Below are 22,362 nucleotides of genomic sequence, written 5' to 3'. Positions count from 1 at the left end.
GAATATATTTCCACATTGTTAGCACGATGTGCTATCCCTAAAAAAAAATAGGAGTCTACAGGTAGTCCTCGACTTGCAACAGTTCATTTAGCGGCCATTCAAAGTTGCAACGCCATTGAAAAATGTGCCTTGTGACCGTTTTTCACACTTAGGACGATTGCAGCATCTCTATGGTCACGTGATCAAAATCCGGATGCTTGGCAACTGACTTGTATTTATGACAGTTGCGGCATCCCGGAGTCACGTGATCCCCTTTTGTGACCACCTGGCAAGCAAAGCCAATGGAGGGAAGCCGGGTTCACTTAACAATCGTGTTACTAACTTAACCACCGCAGGGAGTCACTTAACAACTGTGGCAAGAAAGGTCGTAAAATGGGCCAAAATTGACAAACATCTCAGAAATTTTGGGGTCAACTGTGGTCGTAACTCAGGGACGACCGTTATTAATCCATTGAGAAGTCATAAAAATTTCTCCTCCCCCCAGTTCCCCCCCAAGCCAGAAAAAAGGAAATTAAATAAATCACTGACAGCTTCTTCAGCCCATTCAGGCTTTTCAAAGCACAGATTTATCTGCATTTTTCTGATAGTTGGCAAAAATGAATAAATAAACTATAACATATAATGGGAAATTAAGGCGAACAGTCGATTGTAGATAGTCCTCAATTTACAACCCACAACTGGGAGTAGGATTTCTGTGGTTATGCAAGCTGTGACCAATTTTATGACTTATTTACCATGTTTGTTAAAGGAATCAATGCAGTTGATAAATGAATCACATGCTCGTTAAGCAAGTCTGGTTTCCCTCATTGACTTTGCTTGCTAGAAGCTGGCTGGCAAGTATTATTATTATTATTATTATTATTAAATAATAATAATAATAATAATAATAATAATAATAATAATAATAATAAAAGTTGGAAGGGACCTTAGAGGTCTTCTAGTCCAACCCCCTGCTCAGGCAGGAAACCCTAAACCAGGCATGTCAAACTCGCAACGTCATGTGACGTATTGGGACTTTTTCCCCATTGCCGGCATCCGGCCTGTGGGCTGGCAGTTTGACATGCCTGCCCTAAACCATTTCAGACAAATGGCTGTCCAATCTCTTCTTAAAAACTTCCAGTACAGGAGCATTCACCGCTTCTGGAGGCAGGTTGTTCCACTGGTTAATTGTTCTCACTGTCAGGAAATTTCTCCTCAGTTCCAGGTTGCTTTTCTCCGTGATGAGTTTCCATCCGTTGCTTCTTGTCCTGCCTTCAGGCGCTTTGGAGAATTGGTTGACTCCCTCTTCTTTGGGGCAGCCCCTCAAATACTGGAAAACAGCTATCGTGTCCCCCCTCGTCCTTCTCTTCATTAAACTAGACATACCCAATTCCGTTTCTTATATGTTTTAGCCTCCAGATACATGGCAGTCATGTGACCCCAGCATACTGCAGCCATTTTAAAAACATGTTGGTTGGCAAACGGCCAGATTTTGATCATGTGACTGTGGGATGCTGCAGTGGTCGTAAGTGCAAGGACCAGTCATAAGTCACCTTTTTCAGTTCCATCGTAACCTTGAACAGTCACTAAATGAAGGACTGTAAGTTGAGGACTACCTGTATAAAAAATTATAACACATATAATCGTGGATAAGCCTATCTGCAGATAAGCTGACCCTCGAAATTTCAACCAAAATCTCATGAAAAGTGCATTACTGATCCTCAGACTGTTACGACTCACAACTTGTAATGGGCAATCTTGTTGCAGCTATAAGTTGGGGACTTACCTCTAGGTTGTTATAAAGGAGAGCTCAATAGCAGAATTTATAATTGCAGGAACTGGTGAGCTCAAGCACAAACTGGTCCACCAGTGATTGGAAATAATATAGACATGGTCCTTGTTTAGTGACTCCTGGGACCTGGCAACGCAGTCAATAGGCAAAGCGGTCACTAAACGAAACTACAGCCGTGCTTCTGATCTGGCTTCCGCTTGGCTTTGCTTTACAGACCTGCAAACGTCGTAAGAGTGAGGATTGGTCATAAAGGGATTGATGTAACTGAAGGGTTCCCGTACAAGGCAGTCACTAAATGAGGACTACCTATTTGAATTCCTGAAGAGAATAAGGTTGAATGTGTTGGTTTAGGCCAGGGGTCTTCAAACTTGGCCCTTTTATGACTTGTAGACTTCAACTCCCAGAATTCCTCAGCCAAAGTACCTGGCTGAGGAATTCTGGGATTTGAAGTCCACAAGTCATAAAAGAGCCGAGTTTGAAGACCCCTGGTTTAGACACTCTCTTTCAAGTCTAAGATTATCTGAATGTGGGGAAACTGTTTGAATCTTCATTCCAGCACAGATTTTTGTTCTCGTCTTAAATCCTGCTTCAGATCTCCCATTCAATAGTAATAAATTTGATAGGACCACCCATCCCCTCAGTTTTATGGTTTCTTTCTCTTTTCTGTGCTCCCAGAATCATAGGAGCCAACATGTCTTCAATGACAAATGACAGTGATAAGAGAGAGGGGAAAAAAACAACACACTGCTGAAACAAGTTATGGCCTGGGTTTGCCTTACTTTGATGTGTAAAAAGAAGGGAAGCCGATTTACAATCATGTTTATGTTGATCTGGAATTTTCTTCATTGAAATTTACCTACAGTAAAAAAAGAATCCTGAGATGATGATGATAATTTTTTCTTCTTCTTCTTCTTCTTCTTCTTCTTCTTCTTCTTCTTCTTCTTCTTCTTCTTCTTCTTCTTCTTCTTCTTCTTCTTCTTCTTCTTCTTCTTCTTCTTCTTCTTCTTCTTCTTCTTCTTCTTCTTCTTCTTCTTCTTCTTCTTCTTCTTCTTCTTCTTCTTCTTCTTCTCCTTCTCCTTCTCCTTCTCCTTCNCTTCTTCTTCTTCTTCTTCTTCTTCTTCTTCTTCTTCTTCTTCTTCTTCTTCTTCTTCTTCTTCTTCTTCTTCTCCCTCTTTCTTTCTTTCTTCCTCCTCTATCCTTCCCCTCTCCTTCCTCCCTCCCTCCCTCTCCTCCTCCTTCTTCCTCTCAGGTGCCCAACTCCTGGCTGTGATGGGTCCGGTCATATAACAGGAAATTATGCATCACATAGGAGGTAAGTTGAAAATGTGTGTACAAAAATGGGACCAATGGCAGACAGAGAAAAGGGGAATTGCTGTATTGGGGAAACTCATAAGCCCAGGCCTCTTTTGAAGGAGGTCAAAAAAAGTCAAGATGGTGGCTACAACTACACAATCCAATGCCTGATCATGGCCACCATCTTGATTTTTTCCCTCCATCCTATCCTACTTATTTATGCATTTATTTAAAACTGATTTATTTAGCCAGCCATCTCACTAATCTGACTCAGAGTATCTAACAAAGGCTTAAAAGCACAAGATTTTAAAAAAAGGACGTTTTATCCATTCAAACAGAAAATGGATACCACAGAAACCTTACACAGGCAGGGTGGGCTCACTTACTCCCCCGATCACCATAACAGGGAAATATTCAAGGCTTTCAAAAGGTGAGCAGAGTCAGGGCTAATCTGAGCACTAGTGGGAATTATTTTTTTAAGGGTGGTGCAGATACAGGCAGTCCTCGAGTTATAACCACAATGGAGCCCAATCATTAAAGTCCTAAGTAATGACAGTCATAAATTGGGCCACCCTGTGACAGACCCGATCTTACAACATTTTTTGCAGTGGTCATGAAGCAAATGCTGTGGTCTCAGCTGAACCAATGGCTGAGAAAGCCTCACTGGTGTTCAGTTCAGTTAACAACAAAGTTGGAAGGGACCTTGGAGGTCTTCTAGTCCAACCCCCTGCTCAAGCAGGAGTCCCTGTACCATTTCAAACAAGTGACTGTCCAGTCTCTTCTTAAAAACCTCAAGTGTTGTTGCATTCTGAACGGAAGCTGTTCCACTGGTTAATTATCCTCACTGTTAGGAAGTTTCTCCTTAATTCCAGGTTGCTTCTCTCCTTGGTTAGTTTCGTTGTTTCCTGAATTGCCTTCTGGTGCTTTGGAAAATAAGTTGACCCCCTCTTCTTTGCGGCAGCCCTTCAAATACTAAAATACTGCTATCATGTCCCTCAGTCCTTCTTTTCTCTAGACTGGCCATTCCCAAATCCTGCAACTGTTCTTCATATGTTTTAGTCTCCAGGCCTTTAACTGTCTTAGTTGCTCTTCTTTGCACTTTTTCCAAAGTCTCAAACATCTTTTTTTGTAATGTGGTGACCAAAACTGGATGCAGTATTCCAGATGTGGCCTTACTAAGGATTAATAAAGCAGTACTAATACTTCATGTGATTTTGATTCTATGCATTTTAGACAAAGAGTTGTCTGATCTCTTCTTAAAAATCTCCAGGGATGGTGCATCCACAACTTCTGAAGGCAATGTTCAATGTTTATTTATATTGTGACAATCAAAACTGGATGAGTATTCCAAGTCTGGTCTTACCAAGGCATTATAACGTGGTACTAACACTTCACATGATCTTGATTCTACCTCTCTGTTAATGCAGCCTTTGAGATATTGAAACACTGCTATCATGTCCCCCCTCATCCTTCTCTTCGTTAAACTAGACAGACCCAACTCCAGCAACCGTTCCTTCTATGTTTTAGCCTCCAGTCCCCGGATCATCTTTGTTGCTCTTCTCTGTACTCTTTCTAGAGTCTCAACATCTTTTTTACATCATGGTGACCAAAACTGGATGCAGTATTCCAAGTGTGGCCTTACCAAGGCCTTGTAAAGTGGTATTAATACTTCACGTGATCTTGATTCTATCCCTCTGTTAATGCAGCCCAGCACTGTGTTGGCTTTTTTTGGCAGCTGCTGCACACTGCTGGCTCATATTTAAGATTGTCCACTAGGACTCCCAGATCCAGCTCACAGTTATTACGGTACTATTGAGGCAGATACCTGTATCCGTTCCCCGTTCATCTGCCATAACCATAAACAGTATGGAGTCCTTGGTGCTCTCTGACTTTGCTTACTGTCTTGCTAGCATTGATGATGTTACCTAGTTGGGTAATGAAACGTCTGCAAGAAAACAGTCAATCTCAGAGAGCACCAAGGACCCTGTCAGTTCAACCCTGAACTACAAATATTCTCCTTTGTGGCATGAACAGTATAAAACAGCTGTTAGAGAGAAGCCAGTCAAATTCAAGTAAAAAAACAACAACCTGATGCTAAGAAACTTTCTAAGGCAATAAAATCAATAATTTTTCCCTCTGCAATTTTCCAACGTCCTATCCTGAACCTACAGAACTGGACAAAATGTGACTAAAATATATATAACTTATGTATTCCTCAAAAAAAAAATTAGTTTCAATTCCGCAGTCATTTCTAGTTGCTCTTTCAATTCAATTGAGATTAGAGCTGGAAGGGACCTTGGAGGTCTTCTAGTCCAGGGCTTTTCAACCAGTGGTACGGGTACCACTTGTGCTACATTGGCACCTGGCAGGTGGTACGCGACCATCCTAGAAAAGTGGTAGCGGGGGAGGGGAATGAGCTGAACCGGTGGCAGCACCGCACAAGCTTGAGCAAGAGATGGCTGGAGCTGCAGGGCTGTCAGGGCTCAGCGGAAGCGCCAGGATCAGCACTTCTTCGGGGCTGTCAGGGCTCAACGGAAGTGCCAGGATCAGCGCCAGGCTCCAGCTGGAAAGCAGCACTGATCCTGGCGCTTCTGCTGAGCCCAGAAGAAGCGCCGATCAGCTGGAATGTTGCAGCATCTCCAGGGTCTTGTGATTTACATTCAGATGCTTGGCAACTGATTCATATTGATGACGGTCACAGTGTCCCAGGGTCATGTGAAGTGACCAAAACCTGCTGCAATCACCCAGCAGACAAGGGGAATAAAGACCAAACACCCCCCCACCCCCACTGCCAATCCTCAACAGAAACGCTCACAACAATGAAAACCTCGGACAGGAGGAAGAGCGCCACCAGGTGGGCAGGCAGGTGTCTTGCTCAGCTGTGACTCAGGGGGTACTTTTTTCAGTGCCATTGTAACTTCGAACAGTCACTAAGCGAACTGTTGTAAGTCGAGGATTACCTGTACTTTATCACTTTTTGTGGGGGGGATCATCAAGTTTTTGACACCTTGCTAGGCGACTGGTGGTACTCAGATATTGCCATATCCTAAAAGTGGTACAATGGGTGAAAAGGTTGAAAAGCCCTGTTCTAGTCCAACCCCCTGCTCAAGTAGGAAATGATGATAAAGTTGGAAGGGATCTTGGAGGTCATCTAGTCCAGCCCCCTGCTCAGGCAGGAAACCCTATACCATTTCGGACAAATGGCTGTTCAGTCTCTTCTTAAAAACCTCCAGTGTTGGAGCACCCACAACTTCTGGAGGCAAGCTGTTCCACTGGTTAATTGTTCTCACCGTTAGGAAGTTTCTCCTGAGTTCTAGGTTGCTTCTCTCTTTGGTTAGTTTCCATCCGTTGTTTCTTGTCCTGCCTTCTGGTGGTTTGGAAAATAAGTTGACCTCCTCTTCTTTGTGGCAGCTCCTTACATATTGGAATACTGCTATCATGTCACCCTCTAGTCCTTCTTTTGTCTAGGCTAGCCATACCCAAATCCTGCAACCGTTCTTCTGTAGTTTGCAGGCCTTTAATCGTCTCAGTTGCTCTTCTCTGCATTTTTTCCAAAGTCTCAATGTCTTTTTTTTTTTCCTTCGCGCAATAGACAAATTGCACTGTATTTGGAAAAATTAGCAAGAGATGAATCCGACTTTCATCTCTTCAATCTGATTTTCACAAAAAAGCTAAACTTCCCAGAATCAGATCACTTACCTTCTCTGCAGCAGCCTAAAGATGAAAGGGTCAGATATTAGCTGATGCAAAAATCCTGTTAATAACACCAGTGTATTTATGGCTCCTATTATCTTTTTCAAACATTAATGAGGACCTCGGCTGTCTCCCATTTGAACAGCTCCATTAACATCTGCCATCTGCTAGCAAATACCTTCCTAGCCAGACACTATTAATTGCAAAAGCTGCACCCCTCAGTGCAAATGACTGTCATTTCCTTCATTTTCTTTTTTTAATTTTCACCACCGCTTGCCTCCCCTCCGAGGCGTGGAAACGGAAATTATCAGATCAAAGCACATGTGGGAATATCAAAGGGGGGGGGAATGGTTCCTTTCGGTGTTAGGATGAAAATGAGATGTTCATTTTCAGGAGAAAAGGGGTGTTTCCCCCCCCATCAATTAATACTTTCCTGGGAGTAAGGTGTGTGTGTGTAAGGAAGATTTCCCCCACTTGAGGGCCAGCCGGTGAATTATTTAGATGGTAGAACTTCCACTTTCTTTACTCACGTCCATCTTAGCCAGGGTTAGTTAGCTATTTACAGGTAGTCCTCAGTCCATCCAGTTTTGGTCACCACAATGTAAAAAAGATGTTGAGACTCTAGAAAGAGTACAGAGAAGAGCAACAAAGATGATTAGGGGACTGGAGGCCAAAACATACAAGGAATCGGGTATGTCTAGTTTAATGAAGAGAAGGACGAGGGGGGACATGATAGCAGTCTTCCAATATCTCAGGGGCTGCCCCAAAGAAGAGGGAGTCAAGCTATTCTCCAAAGCACCTGAAGGCAGAACAAGAAGCAACGGATGGAAATTAATCAAGGAGAGAAACAACCTAGAACTAAGGAGAAACTTCCTGACAGTGAGAACAATTAACCAGTAGAACAACCTGCTTCCAGAAGCTCTGAATGCTCCAACTGGAAGTCTTTAAGAAGAGACTGGACAACCATTTGTCTGAAATGGTATATAGGGTTTTCCTATCTGAGCAGGGGATTGGACTAGATGATCTCCAAGCTCCCTTGCAACTTTATTATTATTATTATTATTATTATTATTATTATTATTATTATTATTATTATTATTATTATTATTATTATTATTACTACTACTACTACTACTACTATTACTATTATTACTATTATTATTATTATTATTATTATTACAACTGAGCCCAGAATTTACGTTGCTGAGAAAATTGTTAAGTGAATTTTGCCCCATTTTGCCAACAGTTAAGTGAATCCCTGCAATTGTTAAGTTAGTAACATGGTTGTTAAGTGGATCTGGTTTCCCCCATTGACTCTGCTTGTCAGAAGGTCACAAGATGTGATCACATGACCCTGACACGCTGCAACCGTCATAAGTATGAGTCAGTTACCAAACGTCTGAATTTTGATCATGTGACCAGGGGGATGCCACAATGGTTGTAAGTGTGAAAAATGGACAAGTCACTCTTTTCAGTGCCATTGTAACTTTGAACGGTCACTAAATGAACTGTTGTAAGTCAGAGACTACCTGTATTTACTTATATCCTGTCTTTATTATTTTTTTTACAAGTAACTCAAGGCAGTGGGCAAAACTAATATCCCTTACTCTTCCTGATTTCCCTACAACAACCCTGTGAGGTGGGTTGGGCTGAGAGAGAATAACTGGCCCAAAGTCACCCAGCTGGCTTTCATGCCTAAGGCAGGAGTAGAACTCACTGTCTCCTGGTGATTGGCCCAAAGTCTCCCAGCCGTTTTCAACTCCAAGGTGGGACTAGAATTCAATGTCTCCTGGTGATTGACCAAAGTCACCGAGCCAGACCGGTCATAAGTGCGAGGACCAGGTTTTTTTTAAGAGCTGTTGTAACTTCAAACAGTCGCTAAACAAATAGTTGTATGTCTAAGACTACCTGTAAGGCAACCAGCATCAAGATGGGAAGGAATTTGCCCAACTCATTGTGATGTCCATTTTTTTTCTCTTCTGTTTTTTTTAAAAAAACCTATAGTTTATCAGGTTGCCCTCGTGCCAAGAAAAGTGGAATGAAAATCCCACCCACAAAGGATGACAAGGAGGATCCTGAACTGATGAAGTAAGTGAGGGGAAAATGTCTGAACCATTCACAAAGGTTATTTTATTCAGCATGTGCTACTTCAACTACCAATCTGGAGAAAAAGCTACATTCGTTTGCAATGGTGGGATTCAAATACCGGTTCTCTGCATGGACGCCACTTCCATTCTGAGCCGTGGAGGCCTCCCAGGTCCAGAACAGACTTCCGGAAATGGCATCCATGCACTTCCAGTGGGCTGTTCTGGGCCTGGAAGGCCTCCCCGGCTCAGAAGAGACTTCCGGAAGTGGCATCCACGCACTTCCAGTGGGCTGTTCTGGGCCTGGGAGGCCTCCCAGGCTCCAAACAGACTTCCGGAAGTGTCATCCACACACTTCCGGTGGGCCATTCTGAGTCTGGGAGGCCTTTTGGCTTGGCGGATCCCCCCCATCTGACCCACGTGCCAGTATACCGGTTCCTTACCGCTGCCTGGCTTGTTTCACAGCCTCATGGCAGCGGTATTGGGCGTGACACGCGAGGTGGCAAACGGCCGCGGTCAGCGGCAAACAGCCGCGGTTGGCCAAAACCGGCCGTGGAAAAAGCCAGGCAGCGGTAAGGAACTGGTATATCATTGGCTAGCAGGGCACGTGGGTCAGATCACCCCCACCCCCACCGGCTTTGCCTCATCACACACTGGCAGCTCCTCCCCCCCCTTACCTTGTGTCTATGGTGGAAACCAGACAGAATCGGCAGCCGGCCATCTGCGCAGGCTCTTAAGTAGGGCTTACTTTCGGGGGGAGGGCTTATATTAGAGCCACCCCCGAAAATCAGCTGGGGCTTAATTTGTGGGGAGGGCTTACTTTTAGGGAAATACAGTGTACTAGGATTAGTGGATGAGGGAATGAAATAATGTTGAATTAAGAGATCCAATCTTGGTCAGTCACCGGGACCAGAGAATTTGTCTTCCTCTCCAGGGTAGAGAGAAGGTCCCTGAGGATGGGATCCAGCACGAGTCCAAGAGCTCGGAAGACAAAAACCCCAATCCCAGTGACCGACCCAAATTGGATCCTGCAACATTATTCTGGGACACATAGATTCGCCTTCATTCGTGAAGTGAGAGTGTCTGTCTCTCACCTTTATTTTCGCTTGGAAATAAAGTATTATCAGAGATACGGTCCTCCAGAAAACTGAGGTTGTTGGGGGACAAGTGACTCAAAATGTCACGGATAATAAAACGCACACTACGCAAATGTCACGCAAGTTAATATGCACGCTTATACGAAAAGACCTCTCCTGTTTTTGGACCTTTAAACCTGAGAGTCACGCCATTAACCCATTTCAGGGGGGTAAACGCAATAAAATTTGAGCCCCACACCAACCATCCCGCGGCTACCTAACACTCTTAAGACGGAACAAAACCAAGTGAACACTTAGCAAGCTTAACATTATTGCACAAATATCAACTGCGAGAATTTCTACTGACCCGATTCAGCATGTTGTGCGAATCCAATCTATATTTGGTTATAAAAAAGCGAGCGAATCTAATAAAAGGTTTAATTTTCAGCCTGGGCCACGTTCGCACGTAGACACTTTTTCACAATACAAAAATTGCATTGCATCAGATTAACATATGGATTTCGTGTGAGCGTTTTTGCTTCTTGAAAAAAAATAACCATGGTCTGTTGCATATTTCTGAAAACCGCCTTTCTCCTTGTTGGTTGCCTCTGCAGGTAATATAATACGGGTAGTCCTCAACTTACGACCACAACTGAGCCCAACATTTCTGTTGCTAAGCAAGGCGGTTGTTAAGTGAGGTTTTCCCCCATTTTGCCACCTTTTCCCCCCCATAGCTGTTAAGTGAATCAGTGCAGTTGTTAAATAAGTCTGTCGTCCCCCGTTGACTTTGCTTCTGGGAAATCGGCTGGGAAGTTCACAAACGGTGATCACATGACCTGGGGACATTGCTACCTGCCAGTTGTGCAGCGTCCGAATTTTCATTATATGACCACAGGGATGCTGCACCGGTCGTAAGTGTGAAAAACGGTCATAAGTCACTTTTTTCAGTGCTGTTGTAACTTCAAAAGGCCATTAAATAGATGGTTGAATTGTGGGGTCCTTGGTGCTCTCTGAGCTTGGTTGTTTTCTCGCAGACGTTTCATCACCAAACTAGGTGATATCATCAGTGCTAGAGGAGAGTGGGGAGAGGAAGAGGAGGGGAGGAGGAGGAGGAGGAGGAGGATGAGGAGGACGAGGACGAGGACGAGGACTGTGGGGTCCTTGGTGCTCTCTGAGCTTGGTTGTTTTCTTGCACACGTTTCATCACCCAAACTAGGTAACATCATCAGTGCTAGAGGAGAGTAGGGTTTGTGGAGAGAAGGAGGAGGATACTGTAGGGTCCTTGGTGGGTTGTTTTCTTGCAGATGTTTCATTACCAAATTAGGGAACATCATCAGTGGGAGGAGGAGGAGGAGGAAGATGAGGAGCTGTGAGGTCCTTGGTGCTCTCTGAGCTGGGTTATTTTCTTGCAGACGTTTCATGGCCCAACTAGATAACATCATCAGGAGGAGGAGGAGGAGGAGGAAGAAGAAGAAGAAGAGGAGGAGGAAGAGGAGGAGGAGGAGGTGGTGGTGGTGGTAGTGGTGGTGGAGGAGGAGGAGGAGGAGGAGGAGGAGGACTATGGGGACCTTGGTGCTCTCTGAGCTGGGTTATTTTCTTGCAAACGTTTCATGGCCCAACTAGATAACATCATCATCAGGAGGAGGAGGAGGAGGACTGTGGGGTCCTTGGTGCTCTCTGAGCTTGGTTGTTTCTTGGCAGACGTTTCATCACCCAAACTAGGTAACATCATCAGTGCTAGTCAGGAGTTGGGTTTGCTGTCAGTTTATACTCTGGTGTCTTGCCTTCCTGGGTGGGAGGGGGGCGGTCTTAGGGATTCTTCGGTTGGGCTGTTTACTAATGGCTCTTTGGCACTTTCTTGACTGGGGTATTGCTTGCCTGATGGTTGGTCTGAAGGTGACCTTGGAGCTAATCTAAAGCTTGGTCACCTTCAGACCAACAATCAAGTAAGCAACACTCCAGTCAAGAGACTGCCCAAGAGCCATTGGTAAACAGTCCAACTAAAGAATCCCTAAGATCCCTCCCTCCCTCCCACCCAGGCAGGGAAGACACTAGATAGAATATAAACCCACAGCAAACCACACTCCTTACTAGCACTGATGATGTTACCTAGTTAGGGTAATGAAACGTCTGCAGGAAAACAAGCAAGCTCAGAGAGCACCAAGGACCCCACAATCCTCCTCCTTCTCCTTCTCCTTCTCCCCCCCTCCTCCTCCCAAACACCCTCCCTTCTAGCACTGATGATGTTCCCTAGTTGGGTTATGAAACGTCTGCAAGAAAACAACCAAGCTCAGAGAGCACCAAGTATCCCACAGTCCTCCTCTTCCTCTTCCTTCCCCCCCCATGCCCCCCCACTCCCTTCCAACACTGATGATGTTACCTAATTAGGGTAATGAAATGCCTGCAAGAAAGCAACCAAGCTCAAAGAGCACCGAGGACCCCTCATTTCAACCCTGAGCTACAAATATTCTCCTTCATTGGTAGAGGGTTGCAGGTCAAGGACTACCTGTGTGTCAGGGCAGGTGAGATCACAGCATGTCCCTCTCCATCTCCCTGTTTCTCTTCTCTTCCTGCCTGTTTCCCCCCCCCCTCCTGCAGCAGGATACAATTTGAAAGAGGAAAAAAAATTACATTCCCCAGAGGTCTGAACTCCTGCAGGGAGAGGGTTTTTAAAATCTAAGAATTGCCCGTGCTGCCATGGTTCAACCACAAGGGTCAATTAATTACCTCCTAGCCATCTTCAGAATTGTCACACCTGGCATTTACATAACATTTGAAGCGGGTTCACCGTCCCTCATTATTTCAAGCCCTGCTACAGCACCACGCAGAATCCTACAGCTGTTGCAAGATTCTTTCTTAAACTATAAATGCTCTCGGTTTCTCTCCGTTTCCCCACGTTAACAAACTCTTCTGCTCAAATTTATTGCATGTTAGTGGTTGTTGCTAACACCAACTGCTGTTGTCTCCAATAGCATCTGAACTGGATCACAAGGAAAGGGGTCTTTTTTTTTTTTTTCAGGATCACAATCCTAATTGCACATCTCTATTTGAAGAACAATTTGACATCAGCTATATTACTTTTTCTGAATTACCAGTTGCCCCTTGACTTACAATAGTTTGTTTGGTGATCGTTCAAAGTTACAAGGCACCGTTTTAATGCCCATTTTTCACACTGACAACCGAGGCAGTATCCCCACGGTCACGCGATCGAAATTCGGACACTTGGCAACCGACTCATACTTACGACGGTTGCAGCTTGTCGGGGTCATGTGATCTCCTTTTGTGACCTTCTGATGAGCAAACTCAATGGGGAAGCCAGATTCACTTAACAACCGTGTTTCTAACTTAATGGCTGATCCCCTTAACGACGGTGGCAAGAAACATCGTCAAAGGGAGCAAAACCCTCTTAACAATTTTCTCGCTTAGCCACAAAAATCCTGGGATCAGTGGAAGTCATAAGTTGAGGATAACCATTATTTAGTTGGCCAGCCTTTGCTATCTGTTCCACTAAACCAGGGCTTTTCAACCAGTGGTCCGGGTACCACCTGTGGTACATTGGCACCTGACAGGTGGTATGCGAGCATCCTAGAAAAGTGGTAGTGGAATGAGCTGAACCGGTGGCAGCACCACACAAGCCTCAGCGAGAGATGGCTGGAGCTGCAGGGCTGTCAGGGCTCAGCAGAAGCGCCAGGATCAGTGCCGCTTTCCAGCTGATCGGCGCTTCTTCGGGGCTGTCAGGGCTCAGCGGAAGTGCCAGGATCGGTGCCAGGCTCCAGCTGGAGCTCAGCGCTGATCCTGGCGCTTCTGCTGAGCCCAGAAGAAGCGCCGATCAGCTGGAATGTTGCAGCATCTCCAGGGTCTTGTGATTTACATTCAGATGCTTGGCAACCGATTCATATTTATGACGGTCAGAGTGTCCCAGGGTCATGTGAAACCTGCTGCAACCACCCAGCAGACGGAGGGAATAAAAACCAAAACCTGCTGCAACCACCCAGCAGACGGAGGGAATAAAAACCAAACACCCCCCCACCCCACCCCACCCCCGCTGCCAATCCTCAACAGAAATGCTCACAACAATGAAAACCTCGGACAGGAGGAAGAGCGCCGCCAGGTGGGCAGGCAGGTGTCTTGCTCGGCTGTGACTCGGGGGGTACTTTTTTCAGTGCCATTGTAACTTCGAACAGTCACTAAGCGAACTGTTGTAAGTCAAGGACTACCTGTACTTTATCACATTTTTTGGGAGGGTCATCAAGTTTTTGACACCTTGGTAGGCGACTGGTGGTACTCGGATACTGCCATATCCTAAAAGTGGTACAATGGGTGAAAAGGTCGAAAAGCCCTGCTCTACCATCTTCTGGAGTCCATTTAAGCTCACGCCTGCACTAAACAGCCAGAAAACATTTTGAAACTCTCTCCCACAATCTCATATAGACACCCTGTATGTAGATCTCAAGCCAGCTGTTGGCGCCAATAAGATGCTGGTTTGTTTTTTATAATACGAAGGCAATGAACGTTAAATTAGCAATGTAAAATATGTAACGGTGGTGCTGTTGAATTGTCGCCTTCGCCTTTCCGTCTCTCTTTCTCTCGAGATTTCCGTCAATTCCTTACGATCACATAAACAGCGAGGCTGTTATGAATGTAGTCAGCATCCTGCTTGCAGGGATATTATAGGTGATTTGCGCCACATTTGCGCGTGATTTAAAACAGGGCCAGGGTTTCCAAATTATCTCAGAGGGGGAATGAAATAGCCACGGTGGGCTTCTCCGTTGTTAACTCCTCTGCTTTCTTTTTTTCTAATGGAACAAAATTAAAATGCTGATGGCGATAACAATGAAACACAGAATAATGAAACTCAAGCCAAACCACAGTATATATGTTGACAATTGCCTTTGAGATTCCTAACGGTTTCGCTGCATAAAGGGGTAGCTCAACTTCTATTCCACCAGATATATTTTATTGGTTAAATTATATTTATTCTCACCCGTCTCGCCGTGGGGCTAGTCTAGGAGGCTTACGACAATAAAAAGGGAGAAATGAAAATAACGGCAAACATTAACAGCAGCAAAATAGTGGAACAATGTTATAAACAGTGACAAAGAAAACAATGAGAGTAGAGCGATATGAGAATGAAAGATGGGTGGGTATGGAAACTGGGAGTGAGGGGGAAGATGAGGTTTGCTGTCAGCCTAGTTGCCACCTCCAGGGTGGTAGTGACCCCCCCCCCCAAAAAAGATTCCCTTTTCTGGGGTCCTTGGTGCTCTCTGAGCTTGATGGTTTTCTTGCAGACGTTTCATTACCAAACTAGGTAGCATCAGTGCTAGAAAGGAATGGGGTTTGAGGGAGAAAGGGGGGAGGAGGAGGAGGAGGAGAACAATGACTGTGCAGATGTTTCATTACCAAACTAGGTAACAGCATCAGTGCTAGAAGGGAGTAGGGGGTGCAGAGTAGAGGAGGTGGAGGGGGGAGACTGTGGGGTCCTTGGTGCTCTCTGAGCTTGATTGTTTTCTTGCAGACGTTTCATTACCCATCTAGGTAATATCATCAGTGCACCGATGATGTTACTGTCATGGTTCCGACAGATGAAACTCTTCAAAAGAACTTCGAGGCATTGTTTACCTTAAAGAATCTTTATTTTGAGTAGCATAACATCGGCACTAACATAGTTGAAGCCAAAAAATGGATTCCCCTCCCCTGAGCACATAGTATCAAAGCACAATTCCCTCCTTCAATTGACGGTCATAAATCACATTCCCCAATTAGCTTGAAGCACGGGCTTCCTATCCAGTTCTCTAGCCCGCCAATTCCTTATCAGTTCTGGTTACAATAACCTTGTTTCTCATGCTAGATTTAGTGTTGTTGTTTCTAGCTGGACTCTCGGTCACATCCCCCCCTCCCAGCATCATCTAATTCTAAAAGCAAAAGGTAAAAGTTGGCTACATTTCCATCTGTTATCAATGCAAAAACATCCGATGTTAGCAGCATTGACAGTTACCTAATTTGGTAATAAAACATCTGCAAAAAAACCCACCAAACACAGAGAGCACCAAGGACCCCACAGTCCTCCTCCTCCTCCTCCTCCTCCTCCCCCTCCCCCTCCTCCTTCTGCTGAGCTGATCACAATTCAACACCTGAGCTCCAAATATTCCCTTTTATACATTCCCTTTTTTTTTTTAACAGCACCCCCCTGTAGCAAACACTGATGTATGCTTTTGAATGACAGTGTATTACAGTGATATTAACAACTGGTCCTTGGGAACGATTCCACAGGTGGATACAGGTAGTCCTCGAGTTACGACTGCAGGGATTCACTACACAGCTGTGGCAAGACAGGTCGCAAAATGGAGGAAAATTTCACTTGACCAACGTTTCGCTTAGCAACAGAAACGTTGGGCTCAAGCAGGGTCGTAAGCCGTGGTGGGATTTAAATGTGTCAGGGGGCCTTCAAACTTGGCCCTTTTATGACTTGTGGACTTCAACTCCCAGAATTCCTCAGCCAGGCATGTTGGCTGAGGAATTCTGGGAGTTGAAGTCCACAAGTCCTGAAGGGGCCTTAGTTCCTCCATGCTGGCTGAGGAATTCTGGGAGTTGAAGTCCACAAGTCCTGAAGGGGCCTTAGTTCCCCCATGTTGGCTGAGGAATTCTGGGAGTTGAAGTCCACAAGTCATGAAGGGGCCACAGTTCCCCCATGCTGGCTGAGGAATTCTGGGAGTTGAAGTCCAGAAAGTCACAAAAGGGCCAAGTTTGAAGACCGCTGAAATATGTGAACAAACGTTTCTCTGTGTGGAAGCCGCTTCCATTCTGGGCCTGGGCAACAAAAAAATAGCTACCGGTTCTGCCGAAGTAGTGCAAACCGGCTGAATCCCACCACCGGTCGTAAGTCGGGGACTCACGCCTCTGAGCGAATCAGATTCCGTAAGACGGGAAGGGGAGAGGTCGGGTTCCTATTCTCAGTTGTCATTCCTTAAGACCTTTTTGTACTTCTCTAGGTGCCCTGTTCCTGGGTGTGTTGGACTCGGACACATCAGTGGCAAATACGCCTCCCATCGCAGTGCCTCAGGCTGTCCCCTTGCAGCCCGGAGGCAGAAGGAAGGTTCCCTCAACGGCTCCTCCTTTTCATGGAAGTCGCTCAAGAATGAGGGTCCCACTTGCCCAACTCCTGGCTGCGATGGTTCAGGCCACGCCAATGGAAGCTTCCTCACTCACAGAAGGTAAATTTCAAGCATCCAGCGTGACACAATAACAAGAACAATAAGAGTTGGAAGGGAGCTTGGAGGTCATCTAGTCCAACCCCCTGCTCAGGCAGGAAACCCTATTTCAGACAGATGGTTGTCCAGTCTCTTTTTGAACACTTCCAGTGTTGGAGCATCCATAATTTCTGAGGGGAAAGTCATTCCCCTGATTAATTGTTCACACAAGAAATTTCTCCTCAGTTCCAGGTTGCTTCTCTCCTTCATTCGTTTCCATCCGTTGCTTCTTGTCCTGACTTCAGGTGCTTTGGAGAATTGGTTGACCCCCTCTTTTGGGGGGCAGCCCCTCAAATATTGGAAGGCTGCTATCATGTCCCCCCTCATCCTTCTCTTCGTTAAACTAGACATACCCAATTCCAGCAACCGTTCCTTATATGCTTTAGCCTCCAGTCCCCTGATCATCTTTGTTGCTCTTCTCTGTACTCTTTCTAGAGTCTCAACATCTTTTTTACATCGTGGTGATCAAAACTGGATGCCGTATTCCAGGTGTGGCCTTACCAAGTCGTTGTAAAGTGGTATTAACACTTCACGTGATCTTGATCCTCAAATATTGTTTTTGATTTCCAGTAGCTTTCATGTCCACGTCACAATATCCTTATTACTGTGAGATGTCTTCGTCACCAGCCTCCACGAGCACTCTAAATAACTTTTTTTTTGTAATATATTCAGTCTTTCAGCCTCATACGTGCTCTCCAAGCCCCTATAAAGATTAAATTCTACAAAGATTAAATATCCCTGTTTTATGCCCATTTTTATGACAGGTGCTCCTCAGCTTACAACCACAGCTGAGCCCTTACCTTAATTTCCGTGGCTAAGCGAGACAGTTCTGGAGTGAGTTTTGCCCCCATTTTACGACCTTTCTTGCCACTGTTGTTAACTGAATCATTACGGTTCTTAAGTTAGTAACACGGTTGTTAAGTGAATCTGGTTTCCCCATTGACTTGGCTTGTCCGAAGGTCATAAAAGGGGATCCTGTGACTCCTGGGGACACTGCAGCCATCATAACTACCAGCCAGTTGCCAAACCAAGTCTGAATTTTGATCACATGACCATGGGGATCCTGCAGTAGTCGTAAGTGTTGCTCTTTTTTCAGAGAAGAGCAACAAAAATGATCAGGGGAGGCTAAAGCATATAAGGAACGGTTGCTGGAATTGGGTCTGTCTAGTTTAATGAAGAGAAGGACGAGGGGGGACATGATAGCAGTGCTCCAATATCTCAGGGGCTGCCCCAAAGAAGAGGTAGTCAAGCTATTCTCCAAAGCACCGGAAGGCAGGACAAGAAGCAACGGATGGAAACTCACCAAGAAGAGAAGCAACCTAGAACTAAGGAGAAACTTCCTGACAGTTAGAACAATTAACCAGTGGAACAACCTGCCTCCAGAAGTTGTGGATGTTTCAACACTGGAAGTTTTTAAGAAGAGATTGGACAGCCATTTGTCTGTAATGGTATATGGTTTCCTGCCTGAGCGGGGGGTTGGACTAGATGACCTACAAGGTCCCTTCCAAGTCTGTTATTCGATTCTGTTTTGTTCTGTTCTGTTCCTTCCATTCCATTCTTATTCCCGTTCCCATTCCATTCCATTCTATTCTATTCTATTCTATTCCTATTCCCATTCCCATTCCCATTCCCATTCCCATTCCCATTCCCATTCCCATTCCATTCTATTCTATTCTATTCTATTCTACTCTATTCTACTCTACTCTACTCTACTTCTATTCTGTTCTGTTCTGTTCTGTTCTGTTCTACTCCTATTCTATTCTATTCTATTCTATTCTATTCTATTCTATTCTATTAACTTTGAATGTACAAATAACTGTTATACATCGAGGATATCTGTATGGCGAATGCTGGTTAGAATTCTCCTTAATAATGGTATCTTGTGGAATGCTCAAATCTAAGTCCTAAGCAGTACAGTACAATTTTCTTTAGTGACCAACCTTTCCTTTAGTGACCATTTGAAGTTACATTGGCACTGAAAAAGAGTGATTTACATCAGGTCCTTGTCCTAATGTCTGTCGCAGCATCCTCATAGTCATGTGATCAGATTTCAGAGGCTCGGCCACTGACGTGTTCTTACGACAGTTGCAGCATCCCACATGATTGCATTTGTGATCTTCCCAGCCAGCTTCTGACAAGCAACATCAATGGAAAAATCCATATTTGCTTATTGACCCTAAGATTCAGTTAACAAGTGGAATGATTTGCTTAACAAAGGTGGCAAAAAAGGTTGTAAAGTCGGAGCATGACTCACTTAAGCCCCCGTCTTGCTTAGCAATGGAAATGTTGGTCCCAGCTATGACTGTAAGTCGAGGACTATCTTAACAATGTAATATAGCAAGTTCCAGAAATCCAAATTTGGGAGACATCAAGCATTCCCTTCCATTAAAAACTTCATTTTAGGGCCAAGTCGTATGACTGTATCTTTTTATGGGCAATCTGCAACCGAGTTCCTCTGATATATAAATTCTTACCCAAATGCAAGGCTGTTCATGTCATAATGAATTTCTAATGGATGTATAAAAAAAATACTGCTTATAAACCTGAGGGGAAATATGCCACTGAGAAACAAATTTACCACAAACATAAAATAGATGTTTTCTTTTTCTAATTTTCCTCTGCCTGACAAAGGAGAAAAATAATAAAAAAGCAGAAATTAGAAAAATCAATCCTTCTCCTCTCAAAGAAGTCAAAAATATTTTGTTTGAAAGTGAATGTAACATCAGTCAAACACATTTTCTTCAAGTACAGAGAAAAGCAACAAAAATGATCAGGGGACTGGAGGCTAAAACATACAAAGAACGGTTGCTGGAATTGGGTATGTCTAGTCTAATGAAGAGAAGGACGAGGGGGGACATGATAGCAGTATTCCAATATCTCAGGGGCTGCCCCAAAGAAGAGGGAGTCAAGCTATTCTCCAAAGCCCCTGAAGGCAGGACAAGAAGCAACGGATGGAAATTAATCAAGGAGAGAAGCAACCTAGAACTAAGGAGAAACTTCTTGACAGTGAGAACAATTAACCAGTGCCCCAAAGAAGAGGGAGTCAAGCTATTCTCCAAAGCGCCTGAAGGCAGGACAAGAAGCAATGGATGGAAACTAACCAAGGAGAGAAGCAACCTAGAACTAAGGAGAAACTTCCTGACAGTTAGAACAATTAATCAGCGGAACAACTTGCCTCTAGAAGTTGTGGGTGCTCCAACACTGCAGGTTTTTCAGAAGAGATTGGACCACAATTTATCTGAAATGGTATAGGCTCTCCTGCTTGAGCAGGGGGTTGGACTAGAAGACCTCTAAGGTTCCTTCCAACTCTGTTATTCTCTTAAGTTTCCAAACTCTTCAGTGATCTTCTATTTTCAAAATCAGAACTGAAACATTTGCTAGAGTGAATCCTTTCCAAGAAAACAATTCTCAGAATAGCATCTGCTTAGCATGTGCGTGCCGCAAACAGGGCGGGGCTAGCACCCGCATGATACTCACTAGCCCTGCCCCATTCTTGCATGGCACGGCGGCTGTTTTTGCACCCCGCGGTACCGCAGCGGCCATTTATGCACCTTGTAGCATGACAGCGACCTGTGTTTGTGCCCCATGCCACGGTGGTGTCCCATTTTTGCACCCCAAGGCGCAGCAGCAGCCTGTTTTTGCACCCCGTGGTGCGGCATCCTGTTTTAGCACCCCACAGCTATGGTGCTAATGCAAGTGAGGGGGTGTGCATGTACATGCGCGCACACTGGCCAGCCTGTCCCACGGCGCGGTGGCCAGCAGGCCACGGCCCACTACTGGGCCACGGGCCACAGGTTGCGGACCCCTGCTTTACAGCACTCTCGGGGCAGTTTACAATGTAAGCACCGTTTGCGTATTGCCTCCAACAATGTGACTCCTCATTTTACTGACCTCAGGATGATGGAAGGCTGAGTCAACCTCGAGCCCTATCGGGATCGAACTTCAGGCTGTGGGCAGAGTTTCCCTGCAATAGTGCATTCCAGCCACTGCGCCTCCAGGGCTCTTTAAAGAACCCTTTACTAGAACAGCGATCCAAGTGTACGCTCCCGTCAACCAAGCAGAAGACAAGGAGATTGGCTAGTTTTATGGTAACCTTTAATCTGAAATTGACGGGACAGGCAAGCAAAATATACTGCTTATGGCTGGAGGCTGAAATGTCATCATAGTAATTGGTATGGAAGGAAACATTGGCTTGTACAGCCCATGCAACAAAAATAAAATGAGAGAGCAGCTTATCAGATACTTCCAGTCTGATGATTCATCCGTTGCTCGTGCATTCTTCAAACGTTCAAAAAAAGTGCCTGCGTGCATGACCATCATTGGACAGAGCACACAGTGATTAAATCGATTACTGGTACAAGAACATTGTAGTGCCAGACAGTATAATATTTTCTCTGTGACTGCTGTTGTGTGTGATACAGGTAGAGCTGACGTAAAACCATTTCTTTGGCAGCCAGCTGTTCAAAGCTATAACAGCACTGAAAAGAAGTGATTTACAGCAGGTCCTCGCACTTACAACTGTCGCTACATCCCACGGTAACATGATCAAAATTTGGGCATTTGGCAAGCGGCACGTGTCCTGGGGTCACGTGATCACCGTCTGCATCCTTCCCAGCCAGCTTCTGACAAGCAAAGTCAGATTTGATGAATGACTGTGTGATTCGCTTAACAACCAGGGTAAAAAGGTTGCAACTTACTTAACGACTTCCTGGGTCAGCCACAGACAGTCTGGTCATAAGTTGAGGATTATCTGTATAGCACAATCGAAAGCTATCTAATTTATACTTGGCTTCAACAATTAGCAATATTTTAGGATTTGAAACTGACTGCTTGTCCATTCCTAACATTTCCTGACTCAATCTACCCGATTAACAATCATGTAACGAATTCACCGAGCTATGCCAGATTTAATATTAATGGATGTCGATAACAGAGGTCTTCGGGGTTATTGTAAGGAATAAGATTTAATTACCCACATTAATGTGGCTTTTATATTTCTACCTGCAGTTTTCATATTTTCTGTTTTATTTGTTGTGTGCCCAGAATCACGGGAGGGAAGGAGAGAGGGAGGGAGGAAATGGGAGAGAGGGAGGAAGGAAGGAAATGGGAGGGAGGGAGGGAAGAAGGAAGGAAATGGGACGGAAGGAGGGAGGGAGGAAGGAAGGAAGGAAGTGGGAAGGAGGGAGGGAGGGAGGAAA

The 22,362-nt window shown here is 44.9% G+C and overlaps 1 protein-coding gene across 1 annotated transcript in view; it reads left to right on the top strand.

Annotated features, from left to right (window-relative positions):
• MYT1 (myelin transcription factor 1) overlaps positions 1 to 22,362 on the top strand; it is an 83,264-nt gene that overhangs the window by 51,287 nt on the left and 9,615 nt on the right. Inside the window, exons 15-17 of the mRNA XM_029286047.1 lie at positions 3,021 to 3,083; positions 8,762 to 8,845; positions 16,907 to 17,128. Of these exons, the coding sequence (XP_029141880.1) occupies positions 3,021 to 3,083; positions 8,762 to 8,845; positions 16,907 to 17,128 (369 nt within the window). The remainder of the gene's footprint in view (positions 1 to 3,020; positions 3,084 to 8,761; positions 8,846 to 16,906; positions 17,129 to 22,362) is intronic.

Source organism: Protobothrops mucrosquamatus, unplaced genomic scaffold (genome assembly GCF_001527695.2).
Source record: "Protobothrops mucrosquamatus isolate PMUCROS unplaced genomic scaffold, P.Mucros_1.0 scaffold2791, whole genome shotgun sequence".
Lineage (NCBI taxonomy): Eukaryota > Metazoa > Chordata > Lepidosauria > Squamata > Viperidae > Protobothrops > Protobothrops mucrosquamatus.
The sequence above is the reverse complement of the archived record's forward strand: the minus strand, read 5'-3'. Positions and strand labels throughout refer to the sequence as shown.